The sequence below is a fragment of the Phascolarctos cinereus genome, unplaced genomic scaffold (assembly GCF_003287225.1).
Source record: "Phascolarctos cinereus isolate Bilbo 61053 unplaced genomic scaffold, phaCin_HiC Scaffold_5;HRSCAF=322, whole genome shotgun sequence".
NCBI classification, from domain to species: domain Eukaryota; kingdom Metazoa; phylum Chordata; class Mammalia; order Diprotodontia; family Phascolarctidae; genus Phascolarctos; species Phascolarctos cinereus.
Genome location: NW_027555958.1, coordinates 129951849 through 129975985, shown reverse-complemented (window position 1 = coordinate 129975985; position 24137 = coordinate 129951849). Strand labels below are relative to the sequence as shown.

Here is a 24137-nt window from a genome sequence, read left to right as displayed (position 1 = left end):
AGAGAAGGCAAGGAAAGAGTGGTGTCCTGAAAACCTAGAGAGAAGAGAATGTCAAGAAAAGGGTGATCAATAGTGTGAAAGGGTGCAGACAGGCCTAGAATGATGAGGTTTGAGGAGAGGCATTAGATTTGTCAATTCAGAGATATTTAGTGACTTTGGAGAGAGCAATCTTGGTTGAATGGTGATGATGGAAACCAGACTATGGAGAAGAGAGTTTGAGGAAAGGAAATACAGACATTTATTGTCAACAGTCTTCTGAAGGAACTTAGCCACAAAAGGGATATGATGGCTAGTAGGGATAAATGGATGAAGTGAGGGGTTTTTTGAGGCTGAGAGAGACATGGGCATGTTCATATGCAGCAGGGAAGGATCAGTAGATTCCATTGTATTAGGACCGGTAGAAGTGGGGAGAGGGAAGAGAGAGGGATATAGGGACAGTTTAAAGCTTCTTGAAATATAATGGATAGAAGTCAAGATGCCAGCATAATTCATTTATATAAGAAAAGACTTGAAGAAGAGAGGCAGCATAGTTCAATGGATTTTGTGTTGGAGGACCCAGGTTCAAATCCCATTCTGCCACTAGGTGGCCTATATGGCCTCAAGCAAGTCACTTAAGTTCATTGAACCCCAGTTTCTTAATCTGTAAAATTATAGGGTTGGATTCTGTGACCTATCAGGTTCCTTCCAGTTCTAACTCCATGACTAGGTGGTGTCTAAAGTCTCTTAAGGGGCAGCGAAGTGGTGCAGTGGATAGAGTGCTGGGCCTGGAGTCAAAAAGACTCATCTTCCTGAGTTTAAATCTGGCCTTAGACAGTTACTAGCTGTGTGACCCTGGGCAAGTTACTTAACTCTGTTTGCCTCAGTTTCCTCATCTGGAGAAAGAGATGGCAAACCATTCCAGTTTGCCAAAAACAAACAAAAAAACCCAAATGGGGTCACAAAGAGTCGGACACAACTGAAAATGACTGAATAGCAAAGTCTCTTCTAGCTATAAATCTACAGTCCTATGAGCCTAATGTATGTTTGCCTCCCAGTGATTTCTAACATAAAAGATGCTAGATTTATAATCAGAGTACCTGGATTCAAATCGTGACTTTTCTTATTAATAGCACTTGTACTTACCTTTAATGCATCTATGCCAGTGGCTGTGTGTCTGCCTAGTCCGTGAATTTACATTTAGATGGATATTTTCATTTGCATGACTATGTTCAATTCACTGCACATGACTAGATCTCTAGGGGAATGTCATTTTCCTTTTTTTCCTAGAGAATGTTTTTGGTTTGCTATGTTTTGGTTATGACCTGTGATTTCATCATTGTGGGGAATTGCCTATGAATAAATTCCCTCCACAAATGCCCAGCCCTCACTGCCAACCCATTAGCAACTTATCATCTTCAGTAGGTGCCCAAGGCACTGACAAGCCAGTATGTGTCAGTAGAAGACCCTGAACTCTATCTTTCTAACTCTAAGAAAACCAACCCTCTATCTACTATGCAATGAAGTCTTTTTGGTTGAGCATGTACTCGCTATGTATTCTTTTATCATTTTCAAAAGATTCATCACCTGTTATTGCACAATCATATGGTGATGAAGCTCTTCATATGTTGCTAGGCTCATCTTCAGACACGCAGACTGTTATTGGGCCTGGAATGAAAGCTTCTCCAGCCTTTCTACACCATAATGAGGCAGTAGAGAAGGACTCTTTGTGGAGCTAATGATAGGGATGATAATAACAGATAACATCTATATAGTACTTTAAGATTTGCAAAGAATTTTGCACACAGATTTACTTTGATCCTCACAGGAATCCAAGGAGGTAGGTACTATTATTATCCCTATTTTACAGATAAAGAAACTGAGGCTGAGTTTTAGACACTTGCCCAGTATCACGCAGCTAGTGTATGCAGCAGGACTGAAACTCACACTCCCTTACTCCAGTATTCTATCCACTATGCCACCTAGTTGCCTCTATCAGTTTTCATGATTCAAAAAAATTTAAATAATTGAAAGGAAGGATGTGGCCAATTTCTGATTCCAGAATATTCATGGATAGTTCTAAATGAATGCCACATCCTCCAAGCCAAACATTTCAGCACACACATGAACACAATTGCCTTTGAAATTAGTGACAGCTATCCATCAGAAGGCATGTACATAAATGATAATAGTCAGATCTAATGGTATTTTTGAATTTTCAAGCCAGTTTTAGTATCAGGGCCAAATACTACTCTTGGATAGATGCTATTCCAAGGGTATATCCAAGAATTCCCAAGCTAGAATGTGTTTTGGAGAGTAGATTATGACTTTGGTTTGAGATCAAGGAAAGTAGAAAAAGAAATCTGAGTATTCCATTTGAGTTATTATATAAAGGGCTAGTCTCGATTCAGCTGTACATCTTATAAATCTCGTTTGTGACCCTTGGCTGTCTGGCTAAAAGGAATAATTAAGAAAAAAGCCATACTGCATTCTGACAAATTACAACTGCAACTAAGAATATCAAAAGTTCGCACTGTTTCCAAGTTTGTAAACAGTTTTGGCTCTAATAATGAAATATGTGTATATATGTATGTTTAAACACATGCACACATAAGTATTTTTGACAAAGAGAATAAAATCCATGGAGGATATGCTTATAAATGCCAGTGTTGTGTACCTTTTGGGGACTGAAAATAGAGACTTCCAGGGCATTCATATCTTTTAGGGTAGGTGAGTCTGTCAAGACTCACTTTGCTTTTGGGCCCAAGAAATTCCATCCCAATACTTCACTACGATTATTCAGCCCCTACAAATACCACTAGTTCTAATGAACTCATAACTTAAATAAATATCTGGAAACATTCCTGGCGATTACTGCATCTGCAAGGGCTGAAAATCAAATCACTAGAGAGACACTAGCTCACTTGGTCCACAGAAATCTATCTGTATTGGTTAGAGTATGGGGAAATGTCAGAAAATGATTCCTATTTTTATGAAATATTGGAAATTTGAATATTACTGTGGGTAGAAACTGTGCGAATACTCAGGTATTTTTTTTAAATGGAAATATTATAAAGTTGTGAGAGGACACCAGAAGGGGCCCACTTTGTTTGAGGGGATGAGTAGGAGTGTGAGTCAAAAACATGAAAATGTAGAGAAGTGGGTGGAGCTGATGGATGTGATTGTTAATTGGACCATGCTGAAAGCTAAGTTCCTGGAAATGGAACTAGAAATGGAGGACGATTTAAGAAGAGGTTTGAAACTGGAAAACACAAACAATCCATTCTAATGACTAGAGGACAGAGCTCTGAGAAAAAAGATGGCAAGACTCTTAAAAGCCATGACCTCTTCCAATTCTAACAATCTATGACTAGGTCTAAACACTAATGAAAGGTAAAGCCAGTGGAAGTTCACTGAAAGGAGGGACCATTTATGACTATTATTAGGGAGTATGTTCCAGCTCCTGAGCTGATTACTGAGATAGGTCAGGGGTAAGAATATAATCTTTTATGATACAAGACAGGATCAAACAGGGCTGAACTGAAAAGACTTTGCTTTTTGTTTTATTTTACTTCTCCCCATCCCTTAATTTTCTAGCAAAGCTTTTCAACTTTGAACTCTTTTTATTTTGGATGAACCAAGGAAGGTGAGAGATTACTGGCACTGGGCCATGAGAGTTGGTGGAAGGAAGAATGAATCAGAGAATTAAAATTCCTTTGGGATCTACTTAAAAGCTGATGGCAGTTGAGGAGAGAAGGAAGAAAGACTCTGGAGAAGGGCTCGAGGGCTCAGGTGCAGAAGATGTTTCCAGTCTCTTAGGGAGGGTTTCTTCACACAACACAATGAGTATTGTATAGACGGTAAGCTCCTTGAAGGAAGGAACTATTTTTTTTCTTTTTTGCCATTGAATTCCCAGCATCTAACTTAGTCTGTGACAAAGTCACTGCTTTGTTAATGCTCATTGAATTGAATTGAAAATGTGGAATCAATCAATGGCAAACCTTTTAGGAAAATCATAATCAAATAGAGTTAGTCTTCCTTTTTCGGGGGAGGTTTGTTCTAGAGATCTGTTACAGAGAACTGGACTCTAAATATAACAGCAAAAAAATCCCTAACACATTAGACTAGGAACTGCTGGCTCTAGGTGTGACAAAAGACAGCAGTTGGATTTCTGTGACCTAGTTCAATGAAGCAGTGCAATAATAGCTACTTTTCTACATGTACTAAATTACTACCCAGTTTTCTATTACAACAGCACATCTTTTCAAAACATGATCTCCATTTCTAGACACCACCATGATCCAAACCATTTCTACTCATCCCAGTTCCAAGGGTGAGTGGCTGTGGATAGATTGCTGGACCTGGAGTCAGGAAGATATGGGTTTAAGTCCTACCTCTGATACTTGTGTATCAGAGCTGTGTGACCATGAATAAGTCACAAAACTTCTTAAAGCCTCATTTTTCTAATCTGTCAAAGTGGGGATAATACTCCATTTTTCACAGGAATTGTTGTGAGGCTCAATGGACGCAATGTAAATAAAGGGGATTTTTTTCCCGCAATTGCCTAGACTGGATTAGACCGAATGTTCAAATAAGCCTGGTATTGTTGGAAAATGTAAATAAGGCCATTTCAATTTTTCAAAAATACACTTTTTATGACCATCTACATTTATGTGGCCATTAGAAAAATTGTCATATTAGTCTCCTCCACTTCCTCCTCTCACACTTTCATTTTAGATCTGTCATCTTAAAACATGGATCAACTGAGGAATTCCAACAATTGCTCAGTCAAGATGGTGAGGATGATTACAGGAAAAATGACCTAAAAGAAGAAATCCAGAATTAAGATGTTTCACAGAAAGTTATGCTGACTCTTTTCCTTACCTGAAATATTCTTGTAGACCGGATTCTTATATCAGTCAGTTGCTTTGGCTGTGTGTGTATGTGTGTCTTTTTTTTTTTTTAAGAAACAAGCAGTCTTCAGTGTTTTTATAGCATTGGTTACTACAGAAACTATACTTCTGTTACTTCTTATCTTGGAGGGTGGACAAAATAAACAAATGGAAAATAATACTACAATGAACAATAAATGACGAAAGGCTTACAGTACAAAAAACAGCGTAAAAAGAAAGACAAGTTTAAATATTGTTGTGTAAGAAAGTGATGAAAATAATACAAGAATGAGAATAAGTAAAATGATAGGCTGGAACATCTGGGAAGGTAAATACAGAGACAAACAGAAGAGTTAATTAGTGACCATCCAAAAACTATCATCAAATAAGCAACAATCCAATACTGTTATATCTAGTAAAGGAAGGGAAAATCCCATAGTTTGAGCCTATATTCTCAAAAAGTTTCTAGCTGAAAACCCACTGTACTTACTATTTTCTCTCACTTAGAAGTGAGAGGTGCTCTCTCACATCCCACTACCCCCAAGGGGACCATTTTTTGTCAAGCCATATGCTCACAGTACCTGTGATTTGTGCCACAAGGAAACCCAAAGCCAAATGTTTGATGTGTTAAAGGAGAGGACTATTTTAAGCTTTCTATTTCAAACTACCTGTTTCATCACTAGGCAAGTTATTCCTCAATCCATTCCCCCTCCCTTACCCTCCTCCATAGTTTGCCCTAGAAAGCTCACCAGAAAAGGTTTAAAATAACAGCTAGGGTCATGTTGTTTCTAGCTATTGCTGGAAACATTAAAGTAATCCAGAGTTATGTGTCAGTAACTAACTGATCTTTTGATAAAAGCATATCAATCCCTCGTCTCTTTTCAACACTTCAGCATAATGGCTTAGGTGGAAAATTCTTAAGGACTTCTCTCATGGAATGATGATATCATGAGTAACTGGCCTCATATAACAATGCCAGTCTTTCTGTCCTATACTCAGTCGCTGATGTGTAATTGATGCATATATGCCTCTGTGTACAAGGCAATTTAAAATTTAAAATGGCTAGTATTTTGAACTAAACACTGCTTCATCAGCCCCTGTTCTGAACCAGAGAGAAGGAAGAAGGTAGTTTTTCCTTTTACAGAAACAGTTAGGCCATATCTTTTTTCCCCCCCTGAAGTTTATTTGCTTATTTTTTGGCTTACTGTTGATATAAGCTACAAGGTAAACCTACTCTCTTAGCACTACCTACTTCAGAGTTTGTCCTAGGACAGAATTGTTCAAATGACATTGAAATCCCTTCCTCATATTATTTCCCCCAATATACTTTTTAATTTTTTGTGTTCCATTTTCAGGTTCTACCTTCTAAGGAGGGTAAAATGACAAATCTATGTTCCTGATTCTTGGTAAACATATTTTAGCCTGTGGTCAGGCATTTTGTAAAACAGTACCGCCTAGGAAAACATGAAGAGAAGTAGGGGGAAATAACCAATTCCAGGCTTTAAGATATCAAGAAATTTGGAGTTTAAAGTTTTATTCTTAATTAAAATGTAAAGAAAACAATTACTAAGAAAATAACCAAATTCAAGCATGATGAACATAAAATGATCATTTGTGTTATATGTACTTCAAAAGCAAACTCAATTGCTATTATCCAAAAAGAATTGGCGGACTTTATCAAACTTAACTTGGAAGCCGATAAACCAGTGAGTATATCACAACTAACCTGTAAATACAGACTAAATACATAGACCTCACCTATGTGGGAGTGACTTTTTCATCAACTTAGGATGCAATAGGAGGAACTGTACCTGACTAACAGACAATGGCTCATCTGCACTTCTGTCATCTGATGACTTTGGAACTTCTAGCCTGTCGATGAAAGTCTGGAGTTCTTTCCGAAATGCCTTCATCTGTGCATTGATCCGGTAAAGCAGTTCATGCTCCCGGATCCTGCTGCCATCATCTTCCTCATCCATCAGTCCAAACAGATCCCCATTGGCCACATAAATTCTTGCCTCAGTGATGATGGTACTAGTGTCTGAGATCAGCCGGTCTATTGTCTTTCCCAGACGCTCTGCTTCTGAGCGGATATCCTTCATTTGCTGCCGGTCTGTGAAGTTTTTTTGCCAGGTGGTTGGGGTTGGGTAGAAGGATCTGGTGGGGGTGAGGCATCGGATATTTCGGACCTCTTCTGAGTCACTCTCTCCACCAATGGGCCCTTCCCTTTTGCGGTGTGGTGGACGGGAGTCATCATCACTTTCTTTCTTTCCAGCATCACTTTCAGCATCACTGTCTCTGGGGCTGCCCCGAATCCCCAGGTGGGAGGCCAAGTCATAACGCTGCATGTTGGACATAAGTACTCGGTTCTCATACTGCAACTGCATGACCTTGCCACTGAGTTCGTTGATCTGCATACGGGCAGCCTTCAACTCCTCCTGGAGGGCTTCAGTTTTGGCACTGTCATGGTGCCTCGAGCTCTCGTGGGCCCCAGACTTGTACTTGTACTTATTTAGCTCTGTTGTGATCCTTTTGTTTTGCTCCTCCAGGTCAGCCAAGTTTCTTCTGAGCAATTCTGTCTCATCTTCCACCAACTGCAGGTGTTGCCTTAACTCAGAGAGGGATTCACTCTGCTCCCTCATGAGGGGATTAGCTGTCCCATTGAAGTCATCTCCTCTCAAATCATCAAGTTCAGCTTTCAAGCCTCTGTTCTCTACCTCGAGTTCCACTATTTTCCTCCCCAGGATGTTGGCTTCTTCTTCCACCAGCCTCAGACGAAGCTTGAGCTCAGCCTCCCTCGTTGTGGGAGGTCCTCCAGCTTCTCCTTTGGGTAAAGGACTGTCCAGGTCTCCATAAAATGACCTGTATTTTTGGAGCTCATGCTCAAATCTGTCCTTCTCTTTATCAATCTTTGCCATTTTCTTTCGCATCAGAGCAGCTTCTTCCTTGACAAATTGCAGCTGGCATTTCAGATCTTCACTATCCTCCTCATTTTAAAAAAAAGAGAGAAAGGAATAGGAATCATTTTTATGTAAATCATGAAAATGAACAACCAAAAAAAGACACCTGCAAAGCTAATTTCCTTTCCCTTATGGCTAGGCTCTGATTTAAGGGATGTGTATGTGGAAGGAGTGGGCGAAGGAGAGTGAAGGAAAATGCTGTTTGTGTGCCAAGGAAGTCTGAACAATTACTTGGAAAATAAATATTTGGGAAGCTATATCTCTGAACATGAAAGGGCTATGATAAAAAGAAATTGTAGGCACTCACATTAGCTAATCATTGTCTGTTGTAACTGTGTACAGTTAAAATTTGGTGAAGGAGCTTACAACAACAGACAAATGTTAGAGTCAACCAATGTCATCAATCAATAAGCGTCTATCAGGTGCTTACATGTGCCAGGCGCCGTGCTTATCACAGTGGATACCAAAACACAAGTAAGGGAACCCTGCTCTCAGGAAATGTATTATGCAACATGTTCACATATGAACAAGTAGAGGATCCATTTTCCTAAATACACAGTGACGGGATGCACTAACAACTGGGGAAATCAAGAAAGGTCTCTTAAAGGAAATGGCATTTTACTGAATCTTGAAGGGAATGAGAGGTTCCAATAGGTAGAGATGAGGAGGGAAGGCATTTCAGGTGTGGGAAACAGTCTTTGCAAAGGCAAAGAGGTAGGAGATGGGATGTCATGTTCAGGAAAGCATGCTCAATTCAGCTAGCTTGCAAAGTGATATATAATCAGCCAGGGAAGACAGAGTGGCATCAAACTGTCCAGTGCCTTAGATGTCAAACAAAGGAATTTGTATTTTAACCTAAAGGCAATTGGGAGCCATTGAAACTTCTTAAACAGAAGAGTGACATTTATATATTTATGCTTTAGGAATCTCAGTTTCACAGCTGGATAAAGGATGGACTTGAGAGGGGAAAGACTGAATGCAGGAAGCAAAATTCAGATGTTATTATAATCATACATACAAGAGATAATGAGGGACTGAACTAGGGTGGTTGTAGTATAGGTAGAAAGAATGGGGAAGATGTGAGACAGATTAAGGACATGGAATAGACAACTGATCAGATGAGATGGAGAGTGAGAGTGAAAAATCAAGGCTAATTCCTAGGTTATTAACATTCTGGATAATGAGAAGGGTGATGCACTCAACAGAAAAAGGGAAAATAGGTGAAGGAGTATATGTTTAAAAGAAAATATAATGAGTTCTGTTTTCAGCATGTTGAGTTTGAGATATCGATGGGACAATCAGGTGGATATAGACAGTGAGCAGCTGAAAATATGGGGCTAGAAAGCTCAAGAGATAGAAATGGGTTGAGGCGAAGCGAGGAAGCATAGATTTCACCTTGAAAGATATCACAGACTTAATAAAGGGAAAAACTCTCTTTAAGAATAGAAAGAAAAAGCTTTCTTTAATGTACTTGGTGCTGTGACTAACTGCGCTCCCTTTTCTGGGCCTCTGTTTCCTGATCTGTAAAATGGGGATAGCAATATTTGAATCATGGACTTCATGATGTTCTCGTGAAGAAAGAGCTTGGTAAACTGCAAAGCACCATATAAATGCGAGCAAGTTATTTTAATTATGTAATGTTTGTGATTATGCTAAAAAAGATGAACCGGATGGCAACTAGCATGGTGAGGGGCCTCAGATTCATGCAACCTAAGAAACTGTTTAAGGAATTATGCATTTTAAAACTGAAAAAGGAAAAATTACTGCATGGGAATATGATAGGTGTATTCAAGTACTTGGAGTGTTTTCTTGTGGAAGAAGTTTTAGACTTGTTTTGTTTGACCTTAGCAGCAGAACTAGGAGCAATCTTCTCAGAGATTTCTGAGAGACAAATTTGTTGAGAAAAATTTCCCCACAAAATTTCCCAAAGTGGAATGGGGTGACTTGACAAGGGATGGCTTCATTATTGGAGAGCTTCAAACCAAATTTGGATGGTGATTTGTTGGGCGTATTATGAAAGGAATGTTGGTTTGCTTTTTTCCCCCAGGTGTGTATTGGACTAGATGGCCATTGAAATCCCCGAAATTCTGTATAATTATTATACATCCTGTTCCCATTTTCTTTCTTTCTTTCTTGCTTTTTTTTTTATGGAGTTCAGATACAAGTGGCCTTGAGACAGAGAGTTCTACTATTATTGTTGTTGGGTTTTATTTTTATGTTCTGTAGACTATTGCTCAGGCAATAAAAGTTGTATTATAATCAGTTTCCTCATCTATAAAATGCAAATATAATGCTGGCCTTCACTACCTGTTTGTATTTTTTTGTAAATATCAAATGGGTTTTGAGAGGTGGTACCATAAAAAGCAAAGAGCAGGGTTTGGAATCAGGAAAACCTGGCTTCAATCCCTGCCTTTTCATATACAAGTTGTGTGTCTCTAGGTAAGCCACTTAATCCCCAGACAGAGGTATGATTGATCTACTTTGTATGGGCTCTTAAGAGCTGATAGATTTTCAGTGTGAGCATTTACACCCCAGAAATCAGCAAATGTTACAAATTAGAGCTTAATTTATTGTTTTGTTGATTGTCCAGACTTAAGAAAGTAATGGAGAAGTCAATAAAGGAGATTAAACCTGGTAGTGTGTTGTGCTAACATTTCCTCCCCTCCCCCAGAAAGCCAGTTGCTAAACATTTACTAGTGTACCCTTGTCTCTAGTACTAGGCCACTCTCTAGAACTACAAATTGCAGGGCATGTCTAGAACTGGTAGAGGGTGTTTTCTCACGAGGAATTCCCAAAATAGATGAAATTTCAGGTCCAGCACAAAGCCAGAAATAAATAGGCTTCACCTATGGGAGTGGGTAGTGTATGTAGCATATACTGGCAAGGGAGCAGCATGTGCTACATATGGTAAACCACTGTAAGATGACCAAGAAGCTACAGTAAAACAGACAAACTTAGAGGCTGAGGAAGAAGAGGAGAGCAGGGACTTGATATACAGAGTCAGAAGGAAAAAAGAGACCTATGAGAACAAAAACAGTAGCAGCAAACATTATCTACAGGAAAGAGGAGAATTGAAAGGGAATGATGACAGGAAGAAGCTGGTGATTGGTAGCAAGATGGTGAAAATGAAGCAAAAAATAAAGGAAAGGAAGAAAAGGAAAAGAGATACAGGTAATGTTAATTTCTTCATTTTGTTCTCTGTAAAAGAACACAGATGGAAATGGGAATAAAAGAAAACAGACAAGAGAACCAATATAGATTTTGTATGTGGAATAGGACAACTCAAGGACTATTTTGGAAGATGAATTATTGTGGAAGCCATTTTGTGAGGCGTGAGAACCATTGCTCAGCAAAAAATCATGGGATGGAGACCATAGTTATCAATTTGACTGGACTGAAACCAAGATACATATGTGTAGTAGTTCAGTTCTCCAGAGGAGAGAAGCTTGACAGAAACTACAGAGCAGTAGAGAAGTCATATTTCTTTTGGAGGATATTACACTAGAAAATAGAAGGCCCAAACTTTTGAAATAAATTTGCAGAGGTTCCACTTAGCAAGTTTAGGTAAAGCATTTGCTCATTATCTTCAGGATTGAAACCATGTCTAGAGGAAACATTGTGACTTTAGTTTAAAAGATACTGTGACATATTAACAATCTCAAGAAAATGATCAGATTAGTCTGGATTTTTGACAGTATAAGTAGGAAATCAAATCCTGGAAAGTAGAAGATGGAAATAAAGGCATTTTTCTCTAAATAGATGAAGAAGGATCATAACAAGTAATGGAGACAGTCTAAGTCATACGCCCAAAAAATCATATAAATCTAATAGCAAAGCATTGCAGGGAAGCTTTCCATAAAAACAGAATTATGAACACTTTTTGTGGAAAATAAGAATACTATATATTTCTATAAACTGTCCCAAAGGATATCATGATTAAAGAAATGATGATATAACTTCATTAATAATAACTAACATTTCTATAGAACTTTAAGGTTTACAAAATAACTTTATTGCTCCAATCGATCTTCACAAAACCATGAAATAAGAATTATTATTATGCCCATTTTATAGATGAGGAAACTAAGGCTAAGGGTGGTTAAATGATTTGCCAAGTGGCACATGGCTATTAACTGTCAGTAGTGGGATTTGAATTCAGATACTATTGACTTAATATCCAAAAGTCCTCTCTACTATTCCATGATAACTACCAAAAAGGTGAACTGGGAGGGAACTGACATCTTTTGCCCAAATTAATATTGGGAAGCTACCCAGGGCTGTTAGAGAAAAATCTAGTAATATGTAGATACTTCAAAAAAGAAAAGGAGGAAAAATTTTTAAAAAATGATAAAATGGCTCACATTCTTATAGAGTTTTAAGGTTTACAAAGTTCTTTACAGATGTTAACTCTTTTAGTCTTTACAACAACACAGTGAGGTAGCTCCCATGATTATTCCCATTTTAAATGTGAGGAGAATGAGGCAGAGGTTAAATGACTTATTCAGGGTTACACAGCTAGTCATGTTAGAGACAAGATTTGAACTCAAGAAGATGAGTCTTCCTGACTCCAGGCCACATACTCTATACACTGCCCACTTAGCTGCCCCTCACTGTTCTACACTTCTTTATGACTTCTTTCTGTGACTCCTTTGCTATCTCTTCTTCCTCCTCTTATATTCTTTATGTATCTCTCTTAATGCATCTGTCTATCAATCTGTCTATCTATTGGATTCTGGTTGGTAGAGATCAGACTAATATTAGTAGTAGATGAGAAAGGTGGATTCTGTTCCCTTCTCCCTTCCCAAGAGAGTTTCAGGAGCTGGCTTATAAGAAAGTGGGGGAAAAAAAAACCCAGCTATACTAAAATAGGAAGCTAGATTGCATAGTGCACAGAATATTGGCTATGGAGCCAGGAGGACCTGAATTAGCATGCTACCTTAGACATTTATTAGCTTTGTGACCCTGGGTAAATCATATAACAACTCTCATCCTTAATTTCCTCATTTATAAAATAGGGATAATAATAGATCAAATGAGATAATACAGAAACCTTAAAGGATTATATGAATACTATTATTATTATTATTGTGGTCTAGGATTTGATTGTGAATTCTAGTTTTCTTTCACCTGATATATTTCTTTACATGAAGAACAAGAGTTCCAATGTAAGCAACATATGGAAAATATATCTCTTGATGGAGAAAGAAAATAAGTTGATCCTAACTCAATAGAAACAACATTATCTGAGCCCTACAATAGAGGAAAGAAATTGATGGGATAACAACTTTTAGAGAAATGAAAGGAAGGGCCAAAGGAAAAAAATATGTAACAGACTCACTATCCATGAAACCCAAGTCTAATAATAAATAGGAAATCAGGAGCATAGGGGGTAGACTAGGGAGGTAGGTAACAGAACCTAAGACAAATGCAAGATATTGAAAGAGGCCAGTCAAAATTCGAAGGAAAATAGAAATTTCAAAGAAAGTTTTGAAGAACATTTTTAAATAAATAAAGTATGACCTTGTAAAGGTACTACTTAAAATAGGAACATGTAATGCAAACTGCGTAATACTGCTGAAGGTCAGATATATAGTCCTCTGTATATTGATCTCTGATTTTCACTTATGGAGAAGAAAAAGTGGATACAGTTTTAGTTCAAAAAATAAGGCTAAATATGAAGAAAGAAAATTATCATTAAAATGGAATGGGTTTAAGGTATTCCTATTGTTCAAAAGGGAAGAATAAGAAAGAGTGTGAAGGAAAGGGGGAAGGAGAGAGACAGAGAGACAGACAGAGAATGAGAGAAAGACAGAGAGAGAGAACTACATTAGGAGTGAATTTTAGTTTAACAACTATATATGTTATTGTTCAAAAGATAAATGAACTGGTTGGCAGATCATGAATTCATGAATGTGAACTAGGGAAAGACAAAGGTCAGCTATCTTCCCCATACCCCACCTGTAAAAAATAACCTTATTTAAGGGAAATATTATTTAAGGATATGGAACTTTTCCTGTATTTAACAAGAAGGAAAATGCTATGGGAATTTTAACTGTATCTTGGGGAAAAGGGGTAGGGATGAAAATACTCCCTCCACTAAACTGACTTACAAAGCCAACTACTTAACATCAATTTATAAGACTATAGAATTAAAAGGCACTTCCTTGGATACACATAAAAACTGAATAAAATACATTTGTAAAAAGGAAAGTGATCCAGTTAAGACCGACAAGGGTCTATGTGCAAAAAAGAATAAAGGATGTGGGATATAAAATAAAAAATACTATCTTATTCTATAAAGATGTGGCTATTTCTGGCAATGTTACTAATGTAAATTCATTTCTTAAAAGCTTGGAGATTTGGTTTTAAATAGAAAAGGAGTTTGATGTCCAGAAGAGTAGATTACCTTTCATGCTCTCTGTTTAAAACACAGATAAGAGGGCCCAAAGGCTAGTTATGCAACCCATGAGTCTTCCTATATGATGTGTTCCTTATTCCACCTTCCCAAACATTAGCACCCTCTCATCAAATTACCTTTCAATTACTTGTTGGTGTACAAGTCGTATTTCCCAATAGAATGTAAGTTCCTTGAAGGTATGGACTTTCTTGGTTTTGGTTTTGCATCCCTAGCACTTTCCACATAGTGGATGATTCAATAATGTCTGTTAAATTTGTTCCTGTTAGGGCAGCGTAGAAAAGCCAACTTCACAAATAAGGGCAGTGCTAGCTTTAGCAAGCAGTTAAAGAAGTCATTTTAATCAACTAGCTTCTAATGCCAGGGCCCTGAGATCTCCAAGAAAGGGTCTAAATGAGAGGGAATGAGATTTTTTTATAGCCTGAAACCCACAGGGAAAAATCTTAGACAAGAGGAAGAAGAATCCAGGGATTGAGGAAATGAACACAAAACTCATTACCAAGTCATGGTCCGTCATTCAGTCTCTGAGGGGATGATAGAAAAGGAAGTGCTTATCAAAGTAAAAGGCTTCTATAACTAGAAAAAAGGATTAAGGGACTAGATTCTAAAAGGGCTGAGATACTTGTACTTTAGTAAGATAACTCATTGGATAAAGACTAAGATATATGAACATAACTCATCTAGCCAAGGCAGTGGGGACAAGATCTCAGAGAATTAAGGTAAATCAGATGAAGACAAGATAATAGAATCATAGGTTCCAGACCTGACAGGGGCCTTATGACTGGAAAAGACTTCAGTGGAGGGCATTGGGAGTTTAGATAAAATGATCTCTAAGAGATGAATATATGACATTACATTATCAAATACAACCTCATTTTACAGATGAAGAAACTGAGGCCTGGAGACCTGAAGTGACTTGCCCCAAGTTAGAAGAGTAGGAAGTGGCAGGTCTAAGACAAGAACCCAGGTCTTCTGACTCCAAACTTCTTTTTACTCTACTCTGTTTTTTGCCCTGTAAAGGAGTTAGGAATAATTCTCCGTAAATGTACATGATAGACTGCCTCAAATTTTTGGTTGAGGACCTATACCTAGCCTGGCCTATGAGAAAAAAACAAAGGTCTTTCCTTTCTACTGCTGCCCTGAAGTAGAATATACTCTTTTTATGTGTGTTAATACTAAACACTACAAGAAAACACAATGGGGTTACAATAATGTGTTCATATCTGACTTCATCCTTTCTTATAGGCTGGGTATAGATCCTCAACCAGATAAAAGAAGTGGTCATTTAAGAGATAGGTTAGAGGATTGAGAAATTAAAACTATTATTGAGGTTGAGGGAAATAGAATGAGGACTCAGCGGGGATGCCACGTGGGATGATTTGCATAAAATGCTGGTTAAAACCAACATAAAATTCTAGGATAAATAAGATAGCACTAGCCCAAAGGATGGAAGAAGAAGGATATACAGCAATAAACTGGACTTTGTATGAGAGTGAAAGACATTTGGAGCAAGTTAATTAAAATTAATGAGGAAAAAAAAGTAGATAAAGTACATTATCGGAGAAAGAGCTCTAAAAAGAAAGAGAAAAGAGAAGAGGATCTTGGAAATAAAGACTCTCAGGGTCAGAAAAACCAGGGAATGTATATGTCAGAAAAAAATATTTACCATAAGGATAAAATACATTATGGTAAAGAAGGTATAGAAATAAGAGAATGGAAAACAACACAATTTGGAACCCTTACATGAAATCAATTTAATTTTGTGGAAATTTTACTCAGTAATGGGAAAACAATTCTACCTTTGTAAATCTGCTCAATTTTTTTGATAATAAGAAAGCTGTAAAAATCCAATGAATCTTCATAGCATATAAAATAAATTTAAAGTATTTTAAATAGTAAAGACTGGTAAAAATTATATGCATATATATGTGTATATATGCATATACATATACATATATGAACATATATGGATCCTTATAAATCTTATCAAAAAATCTCTCAGTTAAAGAACAGAGGGCAAATGGGAAAATTGCCTACATGTATCTGCTAAAGTAGATAATATTTAGCATGGCTACCATGTAGGAAAGGGAATAGCCGTTGAGACACCCAGAAATTTCTAGTAGAAAATCCAAGAAAGGAGCCAGAAGTAAAGCCTGTGGCCTCAGATCAAAAGAGATGATATATGTTAAGTGCTCTGGAAATCTTAAGATGTGTTATTATTATTATTAACTGAGAACACATCATGCCAGAGTAATTTTATTTTTTTTAATTATTAGGTTATTAGATCATCTGGGTTCCATAGACAGAGTCTCCTTAGATTTCTACAAGCATTTGACAGTCTTTCATACCATTTCTTTGGATAAAATGAAGAAATAGACAGTAGTTTTAGGGAGGTAGATTCAGAACTGATTGAATGTCTAGACTCAAAGAACAGTCATTAGTAGGCCAGTTCCACTGAAGGAAAATCACTAGTAGAAGTTCCTCAAGGATATTCCTTTGATTCTGCAGTTTAGCATTTTAATCAATGGCTTGGATAAAGGAAAAAATGGAACGCTTATACAGTATACAGATGACACAGAATTGGGAGGGGTGGCGAACTGGTCGGATGACAGAGTTGGTATTCTAAAAATTCTTTTTTTTTTATTCTAAAAATTCTTGACAGATCTGTTTGTTACTTTGGGTGGTTGCTGTGTTTTCCTTTAGCAATGGAGCAATGAGGTGAGATTTGATGGAGATAAATATAAAGGTCTATTTGGGTTCAATAAATAACCTTACAAAATGGGGTCATGTGTACAACAAGATAGAGGACTAAACATTTTCTCTGATCCCTACAAACTCTCAAATCTTTCCAAAATAGAAAGTATATGTCAGAGATAAAGCAATTTCAGCTGTCTCCCTGGTCTAGGACAACAAGAACCCAAAGGTAAAGACTCTGTGAGCTATAACATCTATTTCACCTCACTCAGCCCCCTGTTCCGCTACCATTCACCAGGCTCCAGGCAGTAAGGCTTCACTAGTCAATCCAACCCCCTGCATTTGCAAAAGGATGCAACCCCATCCCCTAGCCCCATACCCTAACCTCTTTCTTGCCAGTGTCAGGAGATCCAAACTCCAAGGCAGAAACTTGATCAGGCTGCGATAGCAGCAGTGTAGTAGAGCTCTGTAATTCCGATCTAGAGAACTGAGGAACAGAGAGAACCTGGCAGTACATTGTGTTTTGGGGGAGTTGTGTGGCACTGACTAAGCCTGAAGGAAAGAGCTCAGCATCCTGATGGAACCAGTTCTGTCCCCACCAAAAGTCACTTGGGGCAGAGATGTAGGTCAGGGAACTGGAGGCTGAGACTCAGAAATTCAGCTCCCAGAGGAACCACTAGAAGTGAGAGGGGAGAATAATGATAAAAAGACTGAAATTACTAAAGATCTCAGGAAGAAAAAAAACATAAAGATCTTGCACATAAGCAGATAAACCAACAGGGAAGACATTAAGGGCAGGAAGAAATATGGCTTGCAAATCTCGTAAACAAGTTCAGACATCTATGAATAAATACTCCAAAACAAAGGAAAATGATTCAACATCTGATGAGGCAGAGGACACTGAATTTTGAGAATATAGAACCACAACGCTGTTCCTGAGTGGTTTGAAAGAGAAATGAGAATTGTGAGAGTAAAATTTATGGCCTGCACAGCAGAAATAATTGGCAGAACAATGGCCAAGTTTCACTAAAGACACAAAAGAGAAGACAAATTATTGAGAATGCAAATACCAAAGTGAAGAACAGGATAATCTGGAAGAAGAGAAGCAAAAATCAATACCATTAAAAGCAAACATACCATCCATACAAGTACAAGATGGGAGAGGTATGGACACACATCAGTTTGGCTGATAAAGATCTGAGTCTCCATCTGCAGTTCTGCTTGGTTTCAGCTCCATGAACAAGATGCCCCTGTTGTCTCCCCACCCCTGACATATTTCCAGCTTTCTTTCCTGTTATCTTCCCCTATTAGATTGTAAGCTCCTTGACAGCAGAGACTTTCCTTTTCTTATTTGTATCCCCATCACTTAAGACAATGCCTGGCACATAGTAGGAGCTCAATAAAATGTTTATTGAACTGAATTGAATGCAAACTAATTATAAGTTAACCATGATTTATGGCAACTACAAAAGGGCTGATGCAATTTTAATCTGATTTAAAAGAGGCGTAGTGTTTAGAGTGAGGAAAGTGACAGTCCATATCTGGAGTACTGTATTCATTTCTAAGAGGCACATTTTAAAAAATGCTTTGATAAGCTGGAGAGCATCTAGAGGAGGGCAATCAAGACAGGGAAAGACTTCAAACCATGAGAAGATCAGCTGAAGGAAATAGAGATAATTAGCCTGGGGAAGAAAGGACTTGGGACCGTGATAGCTGTCTTACAGTGTTATGTGAAAGAGGAACTAGTTTCTCCTAATGTTAGAGGACAGAATTATGAACAATGGGTGCAAATTGCAAAATAGCAGATTTATACTTGATATAAGGAAAAACTCTCAAATAATCAGTACACATAAAATGGAATGGAATGCCTTGGAGTGAAAGTTTTATCCGTATTGGAGATCTTTAAACAATGGCTAGATGACTGTCTATGGATGATAGAAGGGATTCTAGGTCACATATGATCTCTGTGCTCTTTTCCAACTCTGAAATTATGTGATTCAATGAATGCATTGAACCAGTAATACATGTACTCATGTATACTCTAATTAAATATTTGTTATGGACATATACATATTACCCTACATCTATGCCTACATATAAACATATGTAGTAGCACCAGCTTCAATAGCCTCTCTCATAGACACTATGGATACTATTGCTGTTTCTTTAAGAGGCAATGGAATCTTGGGAATGATAAATGAAGTCTTATTCTAGAGAGAGACTGAATAAAAGGAAAGGACTATGATAACTTCTTTTCTGAGAGAACTTTTATTTTACTCTTATTTTATAGAGAAAAAATGTGAAGAGAATTCTCGAGAAGAGAATTTAATTGGTCTTCTGAGAAAACTGAATGTGGGCTTGTATTTCCAGAATTAAGAAGTTAGCACTTAACAGTGATAGAAGTGACTCAGGGTGCTTGCTTTCTTATGCCTTGATAAGCAGTAAACCATTACTTATATGTTAGTTTTATTATTTGTTTCTGTTTATATGTTGTATAGCCAGCTAATTGTGAAGTTTATTTATGTTTCAGGGGCTTGACATAGAGAAGGAAAAATGAGAAAAAGCTTATGGGAAAAGATTTCTCCAGTTTATTTAATGAGAAATATATTTTTAAAAAAACACACAGAGCTAACTGATTAACTAATGGAGCTGTTGCAATTTTAATAATCAGTGAGGAAGTATCTGAACACGTCTGTTGTGTTACCAGGAAGGATTTGTGATAGTTGCATTTTGTATCAACTTACCTCTGTAGGAGTCTGCTGTGACTTTTTATCAGATTTCTGCAAGTCTTTACTTCCTCTTCTTTTCAGTGATAGCTGCAACAAAGAACAGGTATATTTATAGTTGGCTTAATGTAAAATCTAAATCAGTTTTATTTTCTGAAAGGTATTCATCAAAATGGTATGATAATCATGATACAGACTATCTAATTGAATAATATCAGCCATTCTACAAAAATAATTAACATAAAGAATTAAAAAATGATAAAATACAAATAGCTTCATTTAGGGAAGATTGCAAAACAGAAAATGATAGGTGAATTTGGGCTAGGCAAATTATTCTGATAATAAAGAATTAAAGTTTAATTCAGGACACTTTAGTTTTATATATCTATATGAACTTATTAGATGTTATCTGTCTATCTATCTATCTATCTATCTATCTATCTATCTATCTATCTATTTAGTTATCTTGGGACAGAGTGGCATTATGGTTAGATTATGAGGTGGACATTGGTCCTGTCCCAAACTCTAGCCTTATGCAATATAGAATACAGCTTCCACAACAATAGAGGTTAGGCAAGAAATTAAATACATCAAATTTAATTATGTCAGCTCATTAATCCCAAGATACTCCATAATATTAAATGAGGACATAAATTCAGGTATTGGAGGCAGAGAAACAGTAAAATTTGTTTCAACCACCTTTAAATGTGAAGTTGAGACCATGGAGTCAAATGAACATCCCAGGTCTTTATTTACTTCTATATCCTCCAGACTTCTTATAAACACATTAAAGACAAAAGCTATAATGATGATACCTGATATTTGGATAGCAATTTAAGTTACAAAGTATTATCATGTAGCCTCATTCCCCTCTGCCATGTGGGCTTGGCAATCCCCTGAAGGCTAGTCCTATGACAGAGCATACAAGCAGGTCAATCCTCCATCCTTGAATTCACATTTAGTATCTTGTAAGACCCTCAAAAAGACCCCATGAAGTATGGAAGAAAGGTATAATTATTACCTGAAAAAATTGAAACTTAGATAGATTCACTGACTTGTTTATGACAACATACCTAGTATAGGACAGAGCAACTCAAACCCAGGTCTTTTGATTAAAAGTTCAATCCTGTTTTCAATGTACCATCAGTAGCTAATATGCCTATATTAATCAATTGGAGTGCTGGGTGTAGAATTAGGAAGATTTATCTTCCTGAATTCAAATCTGGCCTCAGAAACTTACTAGCTATGTGACTCTGGGCAAATCATTTAACCTAGTTTGCCTCAGTTTTCTCATTTGAAAAATGAGCTAGAGAAGGAAATGGCAAAGTCTAGTATCTTTGTCAAGAAAACCCCAAATGGGGTCATGAAGAGCTGGACATAACTAAAACAACTGAACAACAACAATAACAAAACAAAAAATTACCACTACCCTTCATTTGGAAACAACAAGAAGTAGCATTTATATAGCACCTACTATGTGCCTTCACAAATATTAACTCATTTGAACCCCACACAACCCTAAGAGATAAGTGCTATTATTATGCCCATTGTGTAGTTGAGGAAACTGAGGCAAATAGAGGTTAAATGATTTATCTAAGGTCAAAAAGCAACTAAATGTCAGTCAGGATTTGAACTCAGGTTCACAGGGAAGCAAGTGAGCAAGAATTTGAGAGAGTGGATTTGTGTTTCTATTTTTCTAAATAAGTCCTAAGAAGAAGAATGGGGTCAGTTAAATAAAGTGAACTGCAATTAAGACATACACACACACACACACACACACACACACACACACATATACATACATATATATATGTATGTATATATATGTATATATATACACCTATATAGCTATATATATCTATATATACCTCTATATGTATATCTATGTATATATGTGTGTGTGTGTGTGTGTGTATATACATACAATGTGTATATATGTGTTTATATACCTTCCAGGAATAAGTTGATGATAGTACCTCTTTTCTCTGCAATATAGTGTTCAGCACTGGACGTCATAGTTTTAAAAAGGCACTGAAAACCTAGACAGCATTGAATGGTGAAAAAAATAGGATGATGAATGGCTTTAAGGCCATGCCATAAGAGGACAAATAGGAGGAAGTGGGGATGTTATCTTGAAAAAGAGATGACAGGGATCGGAGTGGGGAGCAAGTACATGAAAGCTGTATTCAAGCATGTAGAAGGGCTGTCATGTGACAGAGGTATTAAACTTCTTTTGTTTGGTTCCAGAGAGCAGAACCAGAAGCAACGATGGGAAGCTGCAAAAAGGAAAATTTTAGGCTTAAACAAAGTCAGCAAAAACTTTCTAACAATGAGAGCTGTCCAAAAAGGAAATGGTGGGTTCATCTTCATTGGAGGTCTTAAAGTAGAATCTGGAAGACCATTTGCCAGGTATGTTATATAGTGGGGATTCCTTTTGGTTATTGGTTGGCCTAGATGGCACCTGGCATCCCTTCCAATTGTAGGAATTTTGGGGTTCTATAATTCTGTGATTCTGTGGAAGCCCATGATACTTCAGAGAAAGGAGTCATCAGGACATGGTAGATATTATACTGCCCTAGGAGCTGGGTACTAGCACCAGCTTTGCCCCCAGCTAGGGTGTGACCTTGACTAGGTCTTTTCATCTCTCTTGAGATCCTAGGCTTCTTATTGGTGAATATTTACCATATCTAGCCTAGACTCAGACACACCATATCACTCTTCAACCATATTCATGCTACTTTGCATATACCCTTCTCTAAATACCACTCTCCCCTTCCTTTCCCCCCACCATCCTTCCAACTCTGGTTCTGAACAAAAGAATCAAATCAATACTATCAAAACACTGGCCACCACTCCCCTATACTTTCTGTCTTGAATTTAAGCTTCTTGAGGAAAGAGATTGTATTCACTTGTACAGTGTCCCAAAATTCTTCATATAGTTTTAAGCTATTAAAGCTTAAAGCTGCACCAAGACTACATTTATAATACCTAGCACTTAGCACAGTATAGTAAGTGCTTAATAAATGTTTTATCATCCCTTCATCCATTCTCTCGGCCTCAGTATACTCAGCTATAACATGAGGGAGTAGGACTTGAAAATCCTTAAGGATCTCTCCCAGCTCTGAAATTGATTCTGTAGTTCTAAGGGGAATCTTGCATAACTACATGGTTAGGATTTGGCATTCTGTACAAGGACAAAAGAAAATGTGTTTTCCCCTTGAAGTCTCCCCTGATGGAGCTGTAAGAGGAACATTCTAAAAACCATTTAAGTAAAATGCTGAGGGATAATGAACAACAATAAAAACAAAACAATCACAACCACAAAACAAGGAAATATTAAGAAGCTATAAGATCATCGATTTAGACAGAAAGAACCTTAGAGACCATTTAGTCCAACTTCTTCATTTTATAGATGAGGAAATTGAGTCCTAGATGGACTAAGTATCTCACCCAAAGTCACATGGGGAGCAAATGGAAGAGTTGGGATTTGATCCCAAACTCTCTGACTCCAAATTCAGACCCCCAATTTTTCTTTATCATAGGTGACACAGCTTGATTTTTGCAGTACCATAAGTTTAAGACCTAGACAAGGAGTACTTAGCCTTTTCTGTGTCATGGCTGCCTCTAGCAGTCTGGTAAAGCCTATGGACCCCTTCTCAGAATAATGTTTTTAAATACATAAAACAAAGGAACTTACATGGAAATATAGTAATCAAGATACTGTTTTTTAAAGTTCCTGGACTCCAAATTAAGAACTCCTGCTTAAAGGCGGGTTTCAGAAAAACCTGGAAAGATTTACATGAACTGATGCTGAGTGAAGTGAGCAGAACCAGGAGAACACTGTACACAGTAACAGCCATATTCTGCTATGACCAACTTTGATAGACTTAGCTCTTCTGAGCAATGCAATGATCTAAGACAGTTCCTAAAGACTCATGATGGAAAATGCTATCCACATCCAGAGAAAGAACCATGGAATCTGCATGCGGATTGAAGCATAGTATTTTCTCTCTTTTTTTTTCTTTCTTGTGGCTTTTCCCTTTTGTTCTGATTCTTCTTTCACAACATGACCAATGTAGAAATATGTGTAATATAATTGTACATGTATAGCCTATATCAGACTGCAGGCTATCTTAGGGGAGGGGGAAGGAGAGGGGGAAAATTTAAAACCCAGGCATTGGGCAGTAGTTTTGCAAAGTTTTGCTTTGAGCAAGGAAGGAGAGCAGAAGGGTCAATTTTAAGCAAGAGTTCTTTTTTAATTTAAGAATTATTTTATTTTTTAAAAAAATATTTATTTATTTTTAGTTGCTTCTATACCATCCTCATCATGAACTCTGGGCCTCTTCTGTTTAAGAATTTTCAGTAGCTCCTTATTGCCCACAGAACAAAACATAAAATCCTTCAGTTCAGTCATTTTTCAATTGTATCTGACTCTTCATGACCCTACTTGGGGTTTTCTTGGCAAACATACTGG

The 24137-nt window shown here is 37.3% G+C and overlaps 1 protein-coding gene across 1 annotated transcript in view; it reads right to left on the bottom strand.

Moving 5' to 3' along the window:
* The window catches only part of MTCL3 (MTCL family member 3), a 75443-nt gene that overhangs the window by 27991 nt on the left and 23315 nt on the right, over positions 1–24137 (bottom strand). The window contains exons 6-8 of the mRNA XM_020987004.2: positions 19682–19753; positions 6680–7855; positions 4861–5188 (exon numbers count right to left, since the gene is read on the bottom strand). Of these exons, the coding sequence (XP_020842663.1) occupies positions 5078–5188; positions 6680–7855; positions 19682–19753 (1359 nt within the window). The 3' untranslated portion in view covers positions 4861–5077. The remainder of the gene's footprint in view (positions 1–4860; positions 5189–6679; positions 7856–19681; positions 19754–24137) is intronic.